Raw genomic sequence first — 17,876 nt, forward strand, 5'->3', positions numbered from 1 at the left:
ACAACAGCAGTCATATTGGATTTGGACAGATTCTAGTAGAAGATATCGTTAATGTGTACAGATGGGTACATGACCCTAGTGTACCACGGGGGTACGCCTGGGCATGCCCACAATAATATATTGCATTCCCATTTTATCCTTAGTCTTTAAGTTAGTCAATGTAGGTATATTGGGTCACTCATTTGTTTATTTCCTGTTGAGTTATTCCAGTTTAGGAAACTTTTTCCTAAACTGAGATATAGTTATTCTATTTATATGGTATACATAAGGGGGAGAGTTTAACTTCCACAAAACTCTCCCTCCTCTCCATTTTTTTTCCTTCGTCTACCCTCATCCTCTTTCTTTCATTTTCTGGATTGCTGAATCTGGCAGATATGATTCTAACTGAAAGATAGGATGTTACGATCACTTTGTTCAGCATTGAAAGCATACTGACTATAACTGTGCACAAAGTAGAACATACAGATTGCTTTTCTTGGCCATATCTGTTGGTGACTTCTTGAAATCGTGCTAATGCCTACAAATACCAGGAGAAAGAATAAGCCAAAGAATAACCAATATTGAAACAGCTATCAGGTTATTATATACAACTGTTAAATCATGCCTTTCTGTACTCTGTCTCAAATTGGCGAAGCTCGTTTCTCTTCCTTAAAATTTGAGCTTCAATATCTTTAAGCTTCTCAGTGGTATCCTCGTATGATTTTGCACAGATAGCCTCAATAGTATAAGAAGCAGGCTTAAAGAAGTTATCCCCTAAACAAATTTAAATAGATCATCATGTTGCTCAACTCATATTATAGCCCAAGAAACCAAAAAATAAATGTAACCAATTCAGACCATAAACAGCAAAAATGTGAGTTCCAGCTTTTAATTCAGTGACTTCACAAGGTTGAAGGCCCTCTAATCTTTTGAAGAAGGCAGCTTCAGGGTCCTTAGCAATAGCCAACTGCACCAACACCACCGTAAACCATTTGCCAAAAATAATGAAATTTATTTAGCATATATTTGAAAGATGATGGAACTAGCATACCATGTTTATGGTCGAACCCATTCGATATACTTGGAAATGTAAGAAATACATCCCCACAGATGTTACCTTACCTGTCTTCTCACTATCCTCCTGTCACAAAGAGTCACCGGTAACCAGTACACCAAGTCAAATAAGTTCTGGTAAACAAGTATACTATTCACGCAGCAGCCAATGCAATAGATACACATGAGATGTCAACATGGAGCATTTGATCAAAACAGATACTATTCTACAGCTTCCTTTCCACCAGTGATATGGTAGAAAACAGCAATAATTAGAAATAGCTAAAAATCCAGTTTCCAAAAGGTCAGAAAAACTAAAGAACTTTTTTGAGTGCAATGTAAAATAATACAGAATACTTGCAAATTGGTCCATGATTTAACTCAGCAAATCACATATCAACTATGGTGCAGCTAACTTCAGTCTATTCTGCTATACAACTTGCAGCTCATGTAATTTTTGGCTTCTTGTCCTTTAAATATTTTCTGTTTTAGGTAACTTGGTTAGGTCATAAATAAAAAAAGTGATATAGAGGATGACGTTTCCACAAGGAATTGAAATAAGGTTGGATGAAGTGGAGAGGCGTGTCTAAGGTTCTGTTGATCGACGTATTCCTCTAAAGCTCAAAGGAAAATTCTATAGGACCATTATTCGACTAGCTATGATGTATGATGCAAGGTGTCAAGCAATTAAAAAAATATCATATCAATAAACTCAATGTGGCAGAAATGATGATGCTAAGATGGATGAGTGGCAAAACTAAGAAGGATAAGATAAGGAATGATCATATTAGAGCTAGTCTAGGAGTAGCTCCAATAAGTGATAAGCTATGAGAAAGTTGTTTGAGGTGACACGGCCACATTCAACAGAGGCTTATAAATGCCACTGTACGGGGAAGTCATATAGTCCCTTCCTTGAAAACAACATACCTTTTTCTCATTGAACAAACCCTTTCAAGCCACACCTATGCAATATTCGTTGAATCACGCCACCAATGAAACGTCCCACCTATCCTTAACAAGTTCTCAAGAGGTACACCTCTTCAACTAACACCGCCTTACCTCAGACCTTATGTTTCTTCACCCACCTCCCTTATTTCTTATAAATTTTATTGACAACCAATAAAATTCTCACTGTATTTCATCCCACCCAAAAAATTAGGGCCAATCTTTTTTCTTTTTTTTTTTTTTTTTTTTTTAAACTTTGAAAATCCATATCATGCTATTATATATCATACTATCATATCATATCATACTACTATATAAAGGTAAAATCACAAATCAATTATGGTAGATATTTCGTTGGACCAATATACCCTTTGCCAAAACAACATACCTTTTCCTAATTTAACAAACCTTTCAAGCCACCCCCATGTAATATTCATTGAATCACACCACGAACGAAACATCCCACCTATCCTTAACAGGGTCCCTCAAGAGGTACCCCTCTTCAACTAACACCACCTTACCTCAAACCTTACGTCTCCCAACCATGGTTATCAAAGCGTCCGCCTAGGCGGCAAAGCGGTTTTTGAACCTCTTAACTAACGGGCTGATTTCTTGCTGCTTTTTTGTTTATCCATTACCGGTTTGCCATCTTTTGCGCCTTATTGCCGCCTAGATGCTAAAGCAGCCGCTTTTTTTTACATTTTGTAATTTGTGCATATTATTATTATTATTTTTAATCATAGTTTATCCTATAATGCCGAATATAAATTTAAATATGTGAGCCATTTTGGAATTGAGGCCCAAATTGCCTGTCGGCAACAAAATGTGAAGCATGAGCCATATTCAATGATTACTGATATAGTACATACTACTTTTCTTTCATTTTTAGTTTTCACATTGATTATTGATATAGTACATGCTACATAATTATTGTTATGAATCTATGATGCTTGATGAGATAAAGTTATGTTTTTATTCTTTTTTTGGATAATTTTTCATAACTGTGATTCTTGAATGTTTTTTTATTTTTATTTTTATGAATGTGATTGTTGAATGTTTGTTTAGTACTTTAGTTTATTATAAAAAGTATTTGTATTAAAAAGTAGTTATATTAAAAATATTGACTAAACCGCTTTGGTCGCTTTATTGCCGCCTAAGCGCGCTTAGTCGCCTAATCGCCAAGATGGAGCCCCAATCGCTTTGGTCGCTTTGCCGCTTTAATAAGCATGCTCCCAACTCCAAAAATCCATTGAATATTTTATTTAAAAAATAAAAAAAATAAAAAACTTTAAGGAAGAAAGAAAGGTAATTCCTGAATACTTACCACATCAATCAAAATTAATAACTCATAAATTGTTTAAAAATTTTAAAATCATAAAAGAAAAAGTGATAATTTAGCCTTGACCCTTAATTTTTTCTTCTATATTTAAATTATTTCAGGAAATAACAAAAACCACTTGTGAATGCATTTGAAAATTTTCTAGTATTAGACAAATATAATAAGAACTTGACCAGTTATTTGTAGCTCACACATGTGGAGTTAGGATTATATTGTCTCCATAACAGGACGGGAGAAAAGCTATCAGATAGCAGAAATAAGAGAGGAAGTCCAGATACTTTGAAAATGTTACATATGTATTAAAAACGAGGATGGTGGAGTACATAAAAGGATGAGGACATTAAAATAAGGCGGTCAAAGTATTTTTACAACCTACTTAATGAAGACTTTTTAAGTAATACAACCACAAGAGACTGCATTATTCACTTTGACGCCATAAGATGGAAAATTGCAAAGTTAGGCTGTCTAAACTCTGAAGCAAAAGAAGCATTATGAAAGATGGAAAGTAGGCAAAGAGCCCAAGTCAGGACAAGATACCAACAGAATTGAGGAAAAGCACAAATTGTGTGGTTTATTTTGGTTAACCAAGTTGTTCAACAAGATTATGGCAGGTATATAAAGAAAATGTGATGTGAACACAAGGACCTCCTTCGCCTAAAGCTCAAGTGGGGGCCCCAAGATGGATTTAAGAAGCCTTCATAGCTTGGCCAAACCCCTAGTTGGGGAGTATTATGGGCATTTTAGCCCTTATTTTATTTTTTACTTTCATTTTAGTTTTTACAGAATTTTGTGGGGTCCAGTTTAAGTTAGAATTGCTTTATGTTTCAGTTGGAGTCAAAGTCTTTTATTTGAGTTTCAGTTGTTTTTTGAAAGATTCCTATTTGGTAATTAGATAAGATAAGATTCCTTATATTATCTATCAGTTAAGATTGGAGTCAGAGTCTTTTATTTTCAGGCTATAAATAGCCTCTTCATGTAATGTTATTTTCAGCTTGGTTGATTGACGAATTGAGTATTTGCCAAGAAGTGGTAGGGTTCCTAAGAGGGGGACCCTGCAGTTGTTTTTTGAGCTTCTAGTTTTCAAGCGTTCAAGTCTTCAATCAATTTCCAGCAAGCATTCATCTTCCAACAGTCAAGCATTCAATCTCTAAGCAATCATGTAAGTATAGTAGCCCATCCCTGCCTTCCCCCCTTGTCCACAACCCCTTCTGTAATAACCCCCGTGATCCTAACCCGAAACCTAAATTACAAGTCCAAAGACCCGAAACTCTAGTCGAAAGAAGTTGTGGGCCATCCGAATTGAAGCCTATGTTTTAGCCCCAGAACCTATGGATTTAGCTGAAGATGGTGAATAAATTGCCTTATTTGGAACTAGAAGAAGATCCACTCGGAACTCAAATGGTTTGGGCAGGTGGATATCCAGTGCAAGAGAGTCAAAGTTAGAAAATGTCAATGAGCAAGGTAAGAGCCTTCTTTATGATGTTTAAGCTTGTAACAGTCTTAGAGATCAAGCGGGAGTGCAAAATGCCCAAGTACTAAAAAGTACTAGAGATAGTTGCTTGGGTCGATTTCTTGGGGCGGTCGATTGACCAAGCAACCACCACCCTTGGCTGCTGATTGGATTTGTAAAGCCAGAAATGCCTGTTTTGCCCTTAGTACCCTATTTAAAGCCCCTTAAACCCTATTTTTGCATTATTTTAATGCTTTTGATTGTTGGGGACGACTGCAAGGTCAGAGCACGTGTTGGAGAGGAAGACCCCTTTTCACGGAGAATCTCGAGGAAGCTTTGTTGACTTTTGGATTCTAAAAGGATGTAACTAACTACTTTCTTATTCTATTAATTTTCTTCTCTTTAGAGAGTGGTTTTTCTTACAAATCTCTACTAGAAGAAGATTGGAGGTGGGAAATAATTATTTTCTTTCGTTTTCGATCAAATCACGTGGGAGAATAAATCACATATCTATTTTAACGGCGGATACTTTCAATAAGATATATAAATTTCTAGATCCATGTTGTGGTTAGTTTTTTGTTTCCTCGTGGTTGAAGAGGCTTGTGTAGTGTCTCAGGAATGTGATTTAGGCCTAGGATCATCCCAAAAATCTATCAAAGATGGGTGATCAGATGTCTGAATTTCGGACTTGGAATTCCATCAGAAGACCTGGCGGTTGCTTAAGGAAGTCGCTTGAACCAGCCAGCTCAAACAACCGGCCCAAGTGATCGGTTGGTTCACAGAATTTGTTTCGATGTTAATTGTGCTCCGTTTAATTCCTAAACCTAAATGTAACTTCATGAACATAACTTTAGGTTTTATTAGGATCTATTAGAATGTTTGACTATGAAGATCTAGGAAGTTTATCCGTATTTTTCCGCTAACTCAGGTAAGGACACAATTACATATTATGTTGGATTGCTTGATGTGCTCATCTGTTGATTATTCTAAGCATGTTTATAATCCTTTATTATGTTGTAATTATTTTTCATGCATGATTAATTATTTATTGTGACTCATGAATGATAATTATTGTGTTATACTTTAGTGTAAGATGTGAGATGATGATTGGTGTGATTATGACTTAGGGAATACCTGAATCAGTATCCTTATCCTTGAACATCAGGGACTGTGGTATGGACCATTGTCCTTGGTGCTTATTACACTTTCCTTAGTTGTTGTCTTTCATGACTAGGAAGTCTAGATGCATGGTTAGATTACCCATTATATGATACTACCCTTTTGGCAGGGGTATTGAAGCCGAGTGACCCGTGATGGCAGTGGTTGGGTCCTGTGGGCGTCCAGCAGAGGTAACCAATTCGTGAGGAGACAAGCCCACTGTTATCATGCAGTGGTAGGATTGCATATGTTGAGGGTTGGGCTAATGGGCGTCCAAAAGACAGCTTAGGTGTCGTGATGAGACATAAGAGGCATCCGCCCTAACATATGTGGATGATCATAGGGTTAGGGAATGTTGTCCAACAAAAGCAACCAATCCTTGAGGATTAGCATTCCTAGGTGGAAAAGGATATTGGACCAACAGGGCACTACATATGAGGATAGGTATTTGGTCCACATGTAATGTGTTGTTGTATGACATTGCATTGGGTTTTAGAATCCGCGACATGTGCCAATACTCAGACCCATGGTTGTGGTGAGAGAGTGTGGACCTATACCCCAGCCATGGTGGCTGATGTGGACCATACCCCTTACCCGATATCCTAACAGAGGTAGCCAATCTGTGAGGGATCAAAGTGACGAGACCTACCGAGAGGAGGGCTGGTGTATATCTTAATACATGTTTGTCTAGATAGAGACTTGCATAGTTAGATTCATTAGATGCATACTTAGCATGTCATTGCATCATTTCATTCCCTTATATTTATGTTAATATGGTACGTATGTGATTGTTGTCTTATTAAGTTATTTATAACTCATTCCTTGTGGATTTTTCCTTCTTTTTCCTCAAATGGTTATGTAGGTACAGAAGAAGCCCCGTATCTATGGGAGAACCCCATTGAAGATTTACTAGAGACGCTAGTGTGAACTGGTTACGATGAGCATGAAGCTTCATGTGGATGTCTGGAGTGTTCTTACGGCACCCATTAACAATAATAGGACCTTGGTTGTTCGTCGTTGGGATAAATGGATGAAAGAGGGATTTATGACTCCTTTCATAGAACAACTGGAAGAGAAAACCCATAAAATGCTTAAAGAGGGTTTTAAACAATAATGAGACCATTTTTATTTTGCTTCCGCTCGCATATTCTTATTTCAGATATTCTTGGTATTCATTTTGAGATTTTGAAACCTTTTTATTATTATTAATTAGTTCTTTTTCTTGTTCTTGATTATAGGATTGTGCTTCATTTATTAATCATTAGTTATTACTGATAGTGAAACTTGATCTTGTGGCTGTGGATCACACCCACGGGTTGTCAAGGAGGGCCCAATACCGTTGGATGGGGTGTGACACCTTCCGACCCCTCTTCTTGGTCCACACAACCCTAGTAAACCCTCCCCTGCCTTGCGCAACCTCCCCAAGCCCCCTGCCTTGCTGCTGCAACAAATCAGTAAGCATCCCCTAGGCCCCAGTCCCACAACTCCCTTAACTCCTCCGCCTCACCTCATGGCATTCCCAAAACCCCTCCCTAGCTTCCCCCAGCCACCAGCAATCTTCCCTTCCCCTCCTTCCCCACAGCACCCATATCCCATTTCCATTAGGAAGCCCCAACCCCCGCTCTGTTTAATTCCTTTCTCCCTCCTTTAGGATCGCATAACCCTCTAGGCATCATCCCTACCGTTAGTTCTTTAAAACAACCCTGTTTTTTGGATTTTAAAAATTCCTGCACTTCATCTTCTTCAAGTGAATCTGCAGAATTTTGAAAATTTTCAGAAAACCCTAAGACACCTATACCACAGCCCCTACTTCTTTGAAACAACTTCTGAATTGCAGATGAGTGTCAACATCAAGTCTGAACTGCAGGGCAGCATGTCTACCCCCCCTCCCAATGCTAACCAGAACCCTAATTGACCTTTGAATTCAAATTTCAAATCTGGAATTCATATTACAATAGGATTCAGATTCAGCAGGCTCTAAATCATCTGAGGGCTAAGAAACCCTAAAACCTTCCCCCTGTTTGCTGGAATTTCCTGGACAAACCCTAAGTCTAGGAAAATTACCAAATTACGTTTTAGTCCTAGACCTGGTTTATATTTTGATGTCAAACGAATGGAAGAGAAACAACGGGTCAAGATCTACAAAGAGCTACAATAACTCTAGAGGCATAAAACTAATTAATCATATGGTGAACTTATTGGAGAAGGTGTTTTAAACCCATCTAAGAAAGGAAACTACTATTTCAGAGAACTAGGTTGGTTCATGTCAGGAAAATTCCCATAGAGTGGAAGCTATTTTCTTGCTTACTAGATTGATGTGAAGATATAGAGAAGGCAAGAGGTACCTCAAAATGATCTTTATTGACCAGAATAAGAAAAAAACCTATGACAGAGTCCCTACTCCTAGAGAGTTAAGCTGGAATATTTGAGAAAAGAAGGGTGTCCTGTAAATATGAGGGCATTATCAAAAATATCTATGCTGGCAATGGTAGCTAGAGTAAGATTCTATGGGTCCATGGAGCGAACCCACAAGTTTGGTTTTGTCAAGAATCAGCCTAAAAGTTGTTGTTGTTCATGCTTATCATGGATGACTTAACCAGAGATGCATACAAGATAAGGCAGCTGCTTTGTGGTTTTTGTAGGTAATACAGTTTTGTTGAATGATATAAAAGCAAGAATTAATGCCAAGTTGGAGCATAGAGGTCAACATTGGAATCAAAAGGTCTTGAGATAAGTAGAATTAAGACAAAGCATATGTTGTGCAACTTAAGTCACATTAGGATGGATGAGGAGGTGAAAATCAATGAGAGGATATTTCTCGAAGTAATTAATTTAGATATTTGGTCTCTGTCATAAATAAAGAGATGCCATAGAGGATGGCATTACTCAGAAGATCAACTTAGAATGGCTGAAATGAAGAGCTGTATCTGGTGCATTGCGTGATCCATGTATTTATCAGACTCTCATACTACCAGTTATGATGTGTGGCGAGCAATATGAGGCAGTTAAGAAGAGTTGCATAAATAAACCGAGTGCTGCAGAGACGAGGATGTTCCAGGAAGGATAAAGTAGTGCATTAGAGCTGACTTGGGAGTGATTCTGATCCAGTATAAAATCCACAAAGAGTCATTTGAGGGGTTATGGCCCTGTTAAACCAAGGACCTTGGGTGCCACAGGATATGGGAGTGATTTGGTTCAGATTTAGCAAATCAAAAGAACTAGGGACCGCAACTGGGACCTAACATTTATGATCCAACTGAACAGCACCACGAACAAATGATCTGGTTTTGATTTCATAGGTTCTCTTCCCCAATCGGTTTTGCACCACAAAACCTGTGCTTCTAAACCAATTAAAAACTGGTACCTCTCACTCATATACTACCCCCTGCATCAATCAGGTAAATTAATAAAATGATGATTCATTTATAAGAAAAAGTTGTTGCACTACACTTGAATTATAAATAAATAAGATGCTTCTATATTATACATAAGTTAGAAATGGATTGAAAATGGTAGGATGTTAAAATGATTCACAAAACCCTACCTGAAATCTAACAAATGGTTTGTTTATCAAGTGAGAGTGGAGAAGGGGGAAAATGGGAGACAAATGTCAGAAAAGGAAAAGGATAGGTGAAAATATGATGGCAATGCAGGACAACCAAGTGAACCATCAAGGGACCAGGCCAGCTCAAGCCAGGCTATTCAGTTCAGATGGTCTTTTGGAAGGCAAAAATACTGTTCACGTGAACAGTATCACAGCCCATTATTTGGCATATTGGGAACATTTATAAAGGATTTTGTGGGGCCTAAGATCAGATTTTATTCTTGGGAGATTTAGGACCTTAGTTTAGTTTCTATTTTAGTTATTTAAGCATGTGGCTGAAATATAAACCTAGTAGTTTCTAATTTTAATTTGTTTCTATATTTATAAGATTCTATTATCACTAGCTAGTAGCTACTAGGATATTAGTTTCTATTTTTAGTCTAGTAAGTTCCTATTTTTTATAAAAAGATTTAGCCAAGCTATAAATGGGCCCTTACATTGCAATAAAAAGAAGACTTTAGAAGAAAAAGAAAAGGACACTTTAAGGTTTAGCATTGGGCATTTGCAGCCCCCTCTTCTCTTCTTCGTCATATGAGTCTTCTTCTCCTTCCTCCCCTTCTTCAAGACTGATTCTTCTGAGATTTCCCCTTCTTCCCCATATCTTCTTAATCCGTCTCTCTACTCTGTCCCCCATTAGATGGTTTTTCATTGAAGGAAAAGATTGTTGCCCTGCCTTCGTAGAGATTCCTTTATGCCCTCCTCACATGATAAACAGTGGGAACCACACTAACATTTTTCTCTCCAATTGTGATCAATTGAGCACCATATGGGCCCCCATATTAATGATTAATATTTTCCGAACCCTTGTTGGTACTAGTGCACATATAGTTCTTCTTGTGCTGCCCTTGTAGGAAGCCTTATCCTATTTTTCATCAAACATGGGAGACATGATGAGTGGGGAAGACAAAGAAACAATGAGGAAGCACAGGAATACATAGGACCTGAAAAGCTGAGTTTGTCTTCATTATCTATTCCACTAGTAGCACTATAAGCTGCATGTAAACTGGTTGTCAACTCAACCAAATAGAAACTAGTAAACCCATATTTCGGTTGATTACTATCTGGTTCAGTTTTTCACTTTTCAAAATTTAAACTGCCTAAACCATACAGATTCATATTCTCACAGTAGAGAGAAATTTCCAGGCAAGTTTTCCATATTCTGGGTATATCTTATTCGTGTTCTGGGTTCGAACAAATTTGATACATAAAGCAACTGGTCACCTTTGGCATTAAACCCCACTTGTCACCTACGTCAAAATTTAAGAACTATGTCACCCTGACTGAGTTACCATAATAAGAAACGAAATTCAGTAAATTTGTGTTTAGGGAATCTTAAAAACTAAATCCCCCAGAGTCTGTACAACTGAGTCAATATAAGAAAAGACACTCCACAAGCCAAAGCATTACCTTAATAAACAAAACAAGCATTTCTTTTATCTGACACGTTATAGGTGAACAAATATCCAAATGAAAACCCATGCATGCTACAGAATAAGTAATATCTATAGGGATCAAGGAGGTATATCCTGCTTATACAGGGAATTTACCGCATCAAGCAAGAAAAAAAAATTAACTTAAACACACCTGTAAAGCCAACCCATAACCACCATTGGAATCTTGCTCAAAATACAGTAGCTGCAGCAATAAAATACTTCAGTTCTAAGTTGTTGAAAGAAAAGTTCTGTCAATAAAATCATTAGAGAAAAAGAAGGCAGATCACGGATTCACAATATTAGGTAAACAGGGGACAATCAACAAAAGTCAAGCACACCTTAAATTTACTTTGAGCAGCTGATGTAACTCTAATTACTATCCCTGCCTGAGCTTGTTGCTCATTGATTGTTACACCAAAGAAGTGAGCACATTGTTTTTCAACCTGCATTGAAAAATGAACAAGAAAAAGAGAAGAACCCTGAAATGCAACTAGATGTGTTTCAAGTAAGGAAGATAAGCACCTTTCCACTCACTGACGTTCCAACAGGAAGCGGTCTGACTGTAACCGTGCCATTTAAAGCCTCTTCTAGAACATTAGCAGATATTGTGGTCTTAATTGGGACACCCAACTTGCTGAAAACACAAAGAGAGCATCAGTGTAAACAAAGAAGCAGAACTAGATCTAAAATCCAATGCAGGGTAGGTGGTTCCAGTGTTCAACTAAATGTCACCTAAACAGTGCTGCAAACATTGTATTGACAGTTCCCAGGTTGGATAAATCAATCTCCATATCCGTTCCATCAGCTTCAAGAGCCTAGATAGATCAGGAACCAAAAACATTAGAAGCTTCAAACTCTTAAAATGAAATTACAGAACTAAAAGAGGAAGGGGGGGGGGAGAAGAAACTTATAGAACAACTATCCAGGAAAGGGGCTGGGCAGAATAAATTCTCATCTTTGTTTCCTCAAACTTTTGCTCATTTGTGGGTGCTGCCTAAAGTTTTAGACATGTATCTTTTCCAGGCAAGAATGAATCTGAAATTTGGTATTGATTTATGTGAAATCCCCCGGATTTCTACCCCTTTAACCCGTGGTTTCAAGACCGAGAACCCGGGCCTCGAGTCGGCGACTACTGTGGGCCATTCAAGTCGAGCCCAAAAGATTGGAAATGGAACCAATGTTGGTGGATGACCCTTGTGATGACTCAAAAACTTTCCTAGAGTTTAAGTGAAGAGATAAGATTAATCACGATGGTGTAAAAATGGTGATTTTGAAACATCCGTAGATCGGTGATGGAGAATCCGATTGACGCGAATAATATATCAAATCGAAGACCATCAAAAAACCTTTCCAACGAGCCAAAAATCACCGAATTCGGAGTCCGTTTGGGGGTCCAACCATGGACGGTAAGTTGGGCCAGTTGGGTGAACCAACCCCCCACTCCATTTTCTGTTTAGGGGCAAAATTGGAATTTTGGGTTTTTAAGCCCTATTTTAAGTTATAACTCATTCGTAAACACATTTTTGGAGGCTAGCACGAGGCGGAGGCTTTGGGAAGAGGAGAAAGGAAGGAGAAGAGTATTTCTCATCCAATCAAAGGTGCTCTGCGACTCTAATCATTGCGGGAACGTTGAAGGAAGTGAGAATTCTTAAACCCTTCTCTTCAATTATAGTTGGTGGGAGTTTTATCTTCTCTTCTTTCGTGGAGATCTTGAAAGGGAAGCATGTTAGGTTCTTTGGATGCCTTTATTTTCTTGTATTAATGTTTCCCTTGAGTATGAGAGCAATGATGCGATCCCTTGCTAAGGTTGACTCATTTTGACTCTCCGGGTCACCCACGAGTGATTTAGGAGAGCCAAATTTGGGGTTTTTTTATCTGGGTCAAATTAGATCAAATTGAAGGTAACCATAGGATCCTTTTGCTGCCACTTAGACTTTCCCAATGTTTTGTTTCGACATAGACTTCGAATTGGTGGCGAATTAGAAACCATTCACTAGTAAGGTTGAGAACTACCCTTTTGAAAAGTAGTGGTAAGGATTTGGATTTTCGTGGGAAGATTTTCGGATATCCTTTTAAACCCAAAAATCAACTCCTATTTTTATTTTGTTAAAGCTCTTGCATGAATAGCTTTATATATCTTTAGTTACCAACTTGTGGGAAGGAATTACTAAACTTTGGAGAAAGGATCAAAGTAAAAGGTGAGGAATATACTTAACCTTATCTTGCATGTTTGATTATGTTAATTAGTTTTTATTATTGATATCTTGACTTGCTTTGGTATTATCTTATGATTATGTCTTCTATTTTTCAATATCTTTAAATGGTGATATGAGAATGTATGAGATGGATGAGATTGAATGGATTGAGTTTTTCTTGTTGAATCCTAAATTATTGATATGAAAATATATGGATGATGTCGAATTAAATTACTCCTTTTATTTTATGTTGCTTACTAGGGTTGTGGATTCGCCCATTGCTCAGTGACTTTATGTGATTGTTTAGGTTGTGATTGGGAAATGGGGAATGCCCCTTTGGCATTTCTGCCATAGGATACCAGAGGATGTGGTATGGGACGCATTCATATGGTGCCCTTGGCGCTTTCCTTGGTTACTGATTGACATACCTAGGGCATGTCTAGAAGTGTTTGGTTAGATGATCTCATGAGTGCTACTACCCTTTCAGCAAGGGTATTGAAGCCGGTTAACCTGTGATGTTAGTGGCTAGGTCATGTGTGCTAAGCAAGCCCACTATCATCATAGAGAGGTAGGGTTGCATATAATAGATAAGGGCTCGTGGGTGCTCAAGACCGGTAACCAACCCGTGAGAGGACATGGAGATCATCATGTCAATTATATGTAGATGACCACTGGGTTAAGGAATGGGATCCAACAGATGCCTCCCGTTGAGGATTCTATTCATAGGTGGGAAGATATTGAACCAACAGAGCACTAGGCGTGAGGGGAAGTATTCGGACCATATGTAGTACGAGACCGTATGACTTTGCATTGGGCTTAGGATTATCCTTGACACACGCCAGATCTTATACCAATGGTGATGTGAGAGAGTGGTGACCTAATACCCAACCATGGCTTGGCAGGACTTTACACAACAACCGCGGAGAACCCAACAGACGTGCTTGAGTGCCGTGAGGAAAGAGTGACTGAGACCACCCAAAGAAGACTGGTGTATGACTTAATGTGTGTCTACTAGAGAGACTTCATGATAGAGTTAGGAGCATAATATCATAATCATTCATATATCATATCATTATCATTAATTACATTATCGATATTCATGTTATATGTGTAGTGTGGAATCTTGTGAATGAATGTATGATATGATGTTGAGTTGACCTCACTGAGTTCTGTGGAACTCGTTCCTTTTTATGTCTTACTCTTTGAATTAGGAGCATAATATCATAATCATTCATACATCATATCATTATCATTAATTACATTATCGATATTCATGTTATTGTGTAGTATGGAATCTTGTGAATGAATGTATGATATGATGTTGAGTTGACCTCACTGAGTTCTGTGGAACTCATTCCTTTTTATATGTCTTACTCTAGTAGATTATACTATAGGTTATGAGGACCCTTTCCAAATGGAGGATTCGGTGCCGACATATCTTCTTGAAGGAGCGACTGAAGAAGAAGTGGACGCACATAGAGCTTAATCTCAGTGTGGATTCCATTAGAGAACTAGTCTAGTTTAGTTTTCCGCTGCGATGAAAATTACTCTCTTTTCTTTTCAAAACTCTGATGTTATACTCTTTTGATTTGAAGTAATGGATGATTGTAATCATTATTTCAGATTTGATAATTTATTACTTGAACTTGATTTATTCTTGTCCATTTAATTATGCTATATCATGTTTTGTATGGATTTGTCACTGAACCTAGATCTTGTTGTGTATCACCCCCACGCGTATTCGGATATGACCGGATCCGACTGGGTGGGGTGTGACAATTTATATTTCAATTTTGGATTGATTTCATGGAATAGTGAATAGACAGATTTTTATCAAGAAATTGAAATTGTTTACCTTATTTCTACTATTGTCTTAGCCTATCTTGGATCCATGTCCCTTTTTTTCTTCTTTTTTTTGGGGTAGTAACCTCAAAGTTCTGGATAAATGGTTTATTCAGTTGAGCAAAAGATAATTTAGAGAGATGGAGATTCGTTATTGAAAATTTGAAGTAGAAAGATGAAATTTCAAGAGAAATAGTCATGTGTAGCGTGACCAAATGTAGGTAAGAATGTCACCTTCCCCATTTAAATTAGATTGATTTACACTTCATATACTAACTTTCCAAGTGAAAAGCAGAGTGGAAATCTAAGAGCATTTGTAACCTTCGTTTGTAGGGCATGCCGCAAGAGCGTAGGTGAGTGGTAAGCATAGGAGGCGGTGTGCTAGGGGTGGAAGTTTGTATTTACAACTTGCTAATGCTGGAGAGCTGATTTCTTTCCGATGGACCAAGGTGACTAACACCTTCCTAATCTCATGGTCTGACTGGCACAATTTAGAGTAAACCCAAAACAAAGACCATTAAAGCCAGAAAATGAAAACCTACATACAGGGTTCTAGATTCCCAAATTCTAGGTTGTGAATCCAAGTTATAGGAGCTGTATCCCAACACATATCTACACCCATGTAGATCTATTGGTCCTTAGATGTACTTTATAACTACTCTAACATTCAACCATAAGGTCCTTGTTCATTCTGAACCAAGTCTCATATGTGGACCATAGAATATTCTTTGGTGGATAGAGGAAAGGAAAGAAGATCAGAAGGTACAATATATCCACCTCGAACCCAGCACTATCATACTGCCTTCTCTTTTCTGGATCTGACAAGATACTGTAGGAATATGCAACCTCCTTGAAAAGTTCTGAAGCCTCTGGATTGCTGCCATTTTTGTCAGGATGATACCTGCTCAGGATTTCAAGAAAGCAATCACATTCTCGTATGTTTCTCATAAGACATGAAAAAAAAAATTGAAACTACAAAAGATGGGATCAGAAACATGAAAAAACACCCTTTAGAAAGGATTGTAGCATTTTGTAAAACTGTCAAGTGTCAATAACACCATCTCATGCAAAAGCTGTTAGGGGGCATTATCCTGTGATTGTACATTTTCTTAGGCCACGAAGATTCTTTTTCCGGTTATACCCTATGCCACTAAGTGATCAGATGAGTACAATTACCTCGTAAATGTCCACAAATTGTTCATTTGCTGACTGCAGATTACATCTGTTCTTAATTCCAAATGTGCTGACTGCAGAGCTTACACTGTTTCTTAATTATAAAGGAAAACTCGTTGCAATCAATAGTTGAGCAGTAAACATGTTAGTGGTACCAATCTGTGCATACCAGTTACAAGGTTTCCCAGCATGCATGAGTTAAAAACCTAGTCCTAAAGAGCAGGACTAGATTAGCTTTTTGGAATGTCGAATCTCAAGGGCAAAGAGTCTAGTGTTGATGGATATTATGAGAAGAAGAAGGATCAACATAGCCACAAGATGGAAAAGTTAATGGAGCTAAGGTCATGTATGACTTTTAACTTTGGTATTCCAGAGAAGCAAGTAATAGAGGCAAAGTGGATACAGGAAGCACTCAAAGATCTTAAGGATCATGTGGTGGTTCAATAGAGTTGAACATAGGATTATATCCACCTTGTGTTAGAGAAAGCGCTGGTCAATATAATTAGCGCAACAGAGCCTACACGCTCCAAGGAGGGTTGGATGAGAGTAGTAAGGTACAATTTTGGGAACACATGAATGGATAAGTGAGAGGCACTGGTCTGGAAGAAAGATTATTATAGGGATGATTTGAAGGGTCATGTTGGAGAGATCAGAGATCATAGAGGCTATGGGTTCGGAGACAGAAATGAGGAGCGAGTATCAAATAGACTTCACAAGATATTGATCAATCCATTGGGAACTCCTTTATGAAAAGGAGAGAGGAGCATCCGTTACCTATAAAAGTGGACATCTCACCAACCAAATAGATTTCTTCTTAACTAGAAGGTCCAACAGACTGTTCTGCAAGAACTCTAAGGTTATTCCTGGGGAGTGCTAACGACTTGACATGGAATGTTGGTCTTCAAGATGTGCCCCACTAAGAAGAAGTGTAGGATAGATAAGCTTATTTTCCCCAAGATAAGGTGGTGGAGATCAAAAGAAGACTCCCTGATTCCATTTACTGATAGATGTGAAGTGATCAAACAAGAGAAGTGGGATCTTCAATGGGACTCCAATATGACATGGGACAACATGATGGTTCGTATAAAGAAGGTTGCTTAGAGGTTCTCAGGGAAACAACAGGTGCATGACATATTGCTAGGGATGGCTGGTTGTGAGTTGATGAATTCCAAGCAGCCTTAGGACCAAGAAAGATTGCCATAAGACATGGCAAAATGTCTAGAGAGGTAAGTAATCTAAAAGGATATAAACTCACCATAAATGAAACTAAGAAGCTAATTCAAAAGCTTAGCTTCTAAACATTTTCTAATCCATGTTTTGTAAAAAGAGATGATTTTGTATCTAGCTGTTCGTCAACTGGATGAACTCGCCTGACCTTCAGTAACTCCCATGGCTACCCCTATTACCTCCGACACCCTCTCCACTGACAACTCTCCTCACCCCCTTACCCACCAACCCCCCTCTACTTACTCCTCCGGCCCTGCCACCTCCTCTTCCCCTGAAAAACCTTGGAAATCTCTCTTCGCCTCCCAGCATTCTAACCTTTCAGATCTAGACCTCACTTTCATACCTTCCACCTCTGATAGCCCCAACCCCTCTGTTCACTGCCCATCTGCTTCAACTGCCTGTGGGATTCGCTGTTGGAACTCAGCTATCCCCAGCCAATTCCTTGGCCCTACTTCTCCCTTTGGTATCCTTAAATCCT

General features: G+C 38.3%; 1 protein-coding gene across 6 annotated transcripts in view; it reads right to left on the reverse strand.

Annotated features, from left to right (window-relative positions):
* LOC149001072 (chaperone protein dnaJ 15-like) overlaps nt 1–17,876 on the reverse strand; it is a 45,731-nt gene that overhangs the window by 2,066 nt on the left and 25,789 nt on the right. For all 6 annotated transcript variants that reach the window (XR_016170757.1, XR_016170754.1, XR_016170755.1 and 3 more), the window contains exons 2-10: nt 15,776–15,899; nt 11,694–11,776; nt 11,484–11,595; nt 11,300–11,404; nt 11,113–11,163; nt 1,031–1,120; nt 838–946; nt 605–753; nt 464–517 (exon numbers count right to left, since the gene is read on the reverse strand). Coding sequence is in view for 1 of the 6 variants with exons in the window: in XM_089140266.1 (XP_088996392.1) it covers nt 464–517; nt 605–753; nt 838–946; nt 1,031–1,120; nt 11,113–11,163; nt 11,300–11,404; nt 11,484–11,595; nt 11,694–11,776; nt 15,776–15,899 (877 nt within the window). In the remaining 5 variants the exon portion in view is untranslated. The remainder of the gene's footprint in view (nt 1–463; nt 518–604; nt 754–837; nt 947–1,030; nt 1,121–11,112; nt 11,164–11,299; nt 11,405–11,483; nt 11,596–11,693; nt 11,777–15,775; nt 15,900–17,876) is intronic.

The sequence above is a fragment of the Hakea prostrata genome, chromosome 11, assembly GCF_041222555.1.
Source record: "Hakea prostrata isolate BN-2017 chromosome 11, UWA_Hpros_2, whole genome shotgun sequence".
NCBI lineage: Eukaryota > Viridiplantae > Streptophyta > Magnoliopsida > Proteales > Proteaceae > Hakea > Hakea prostrata.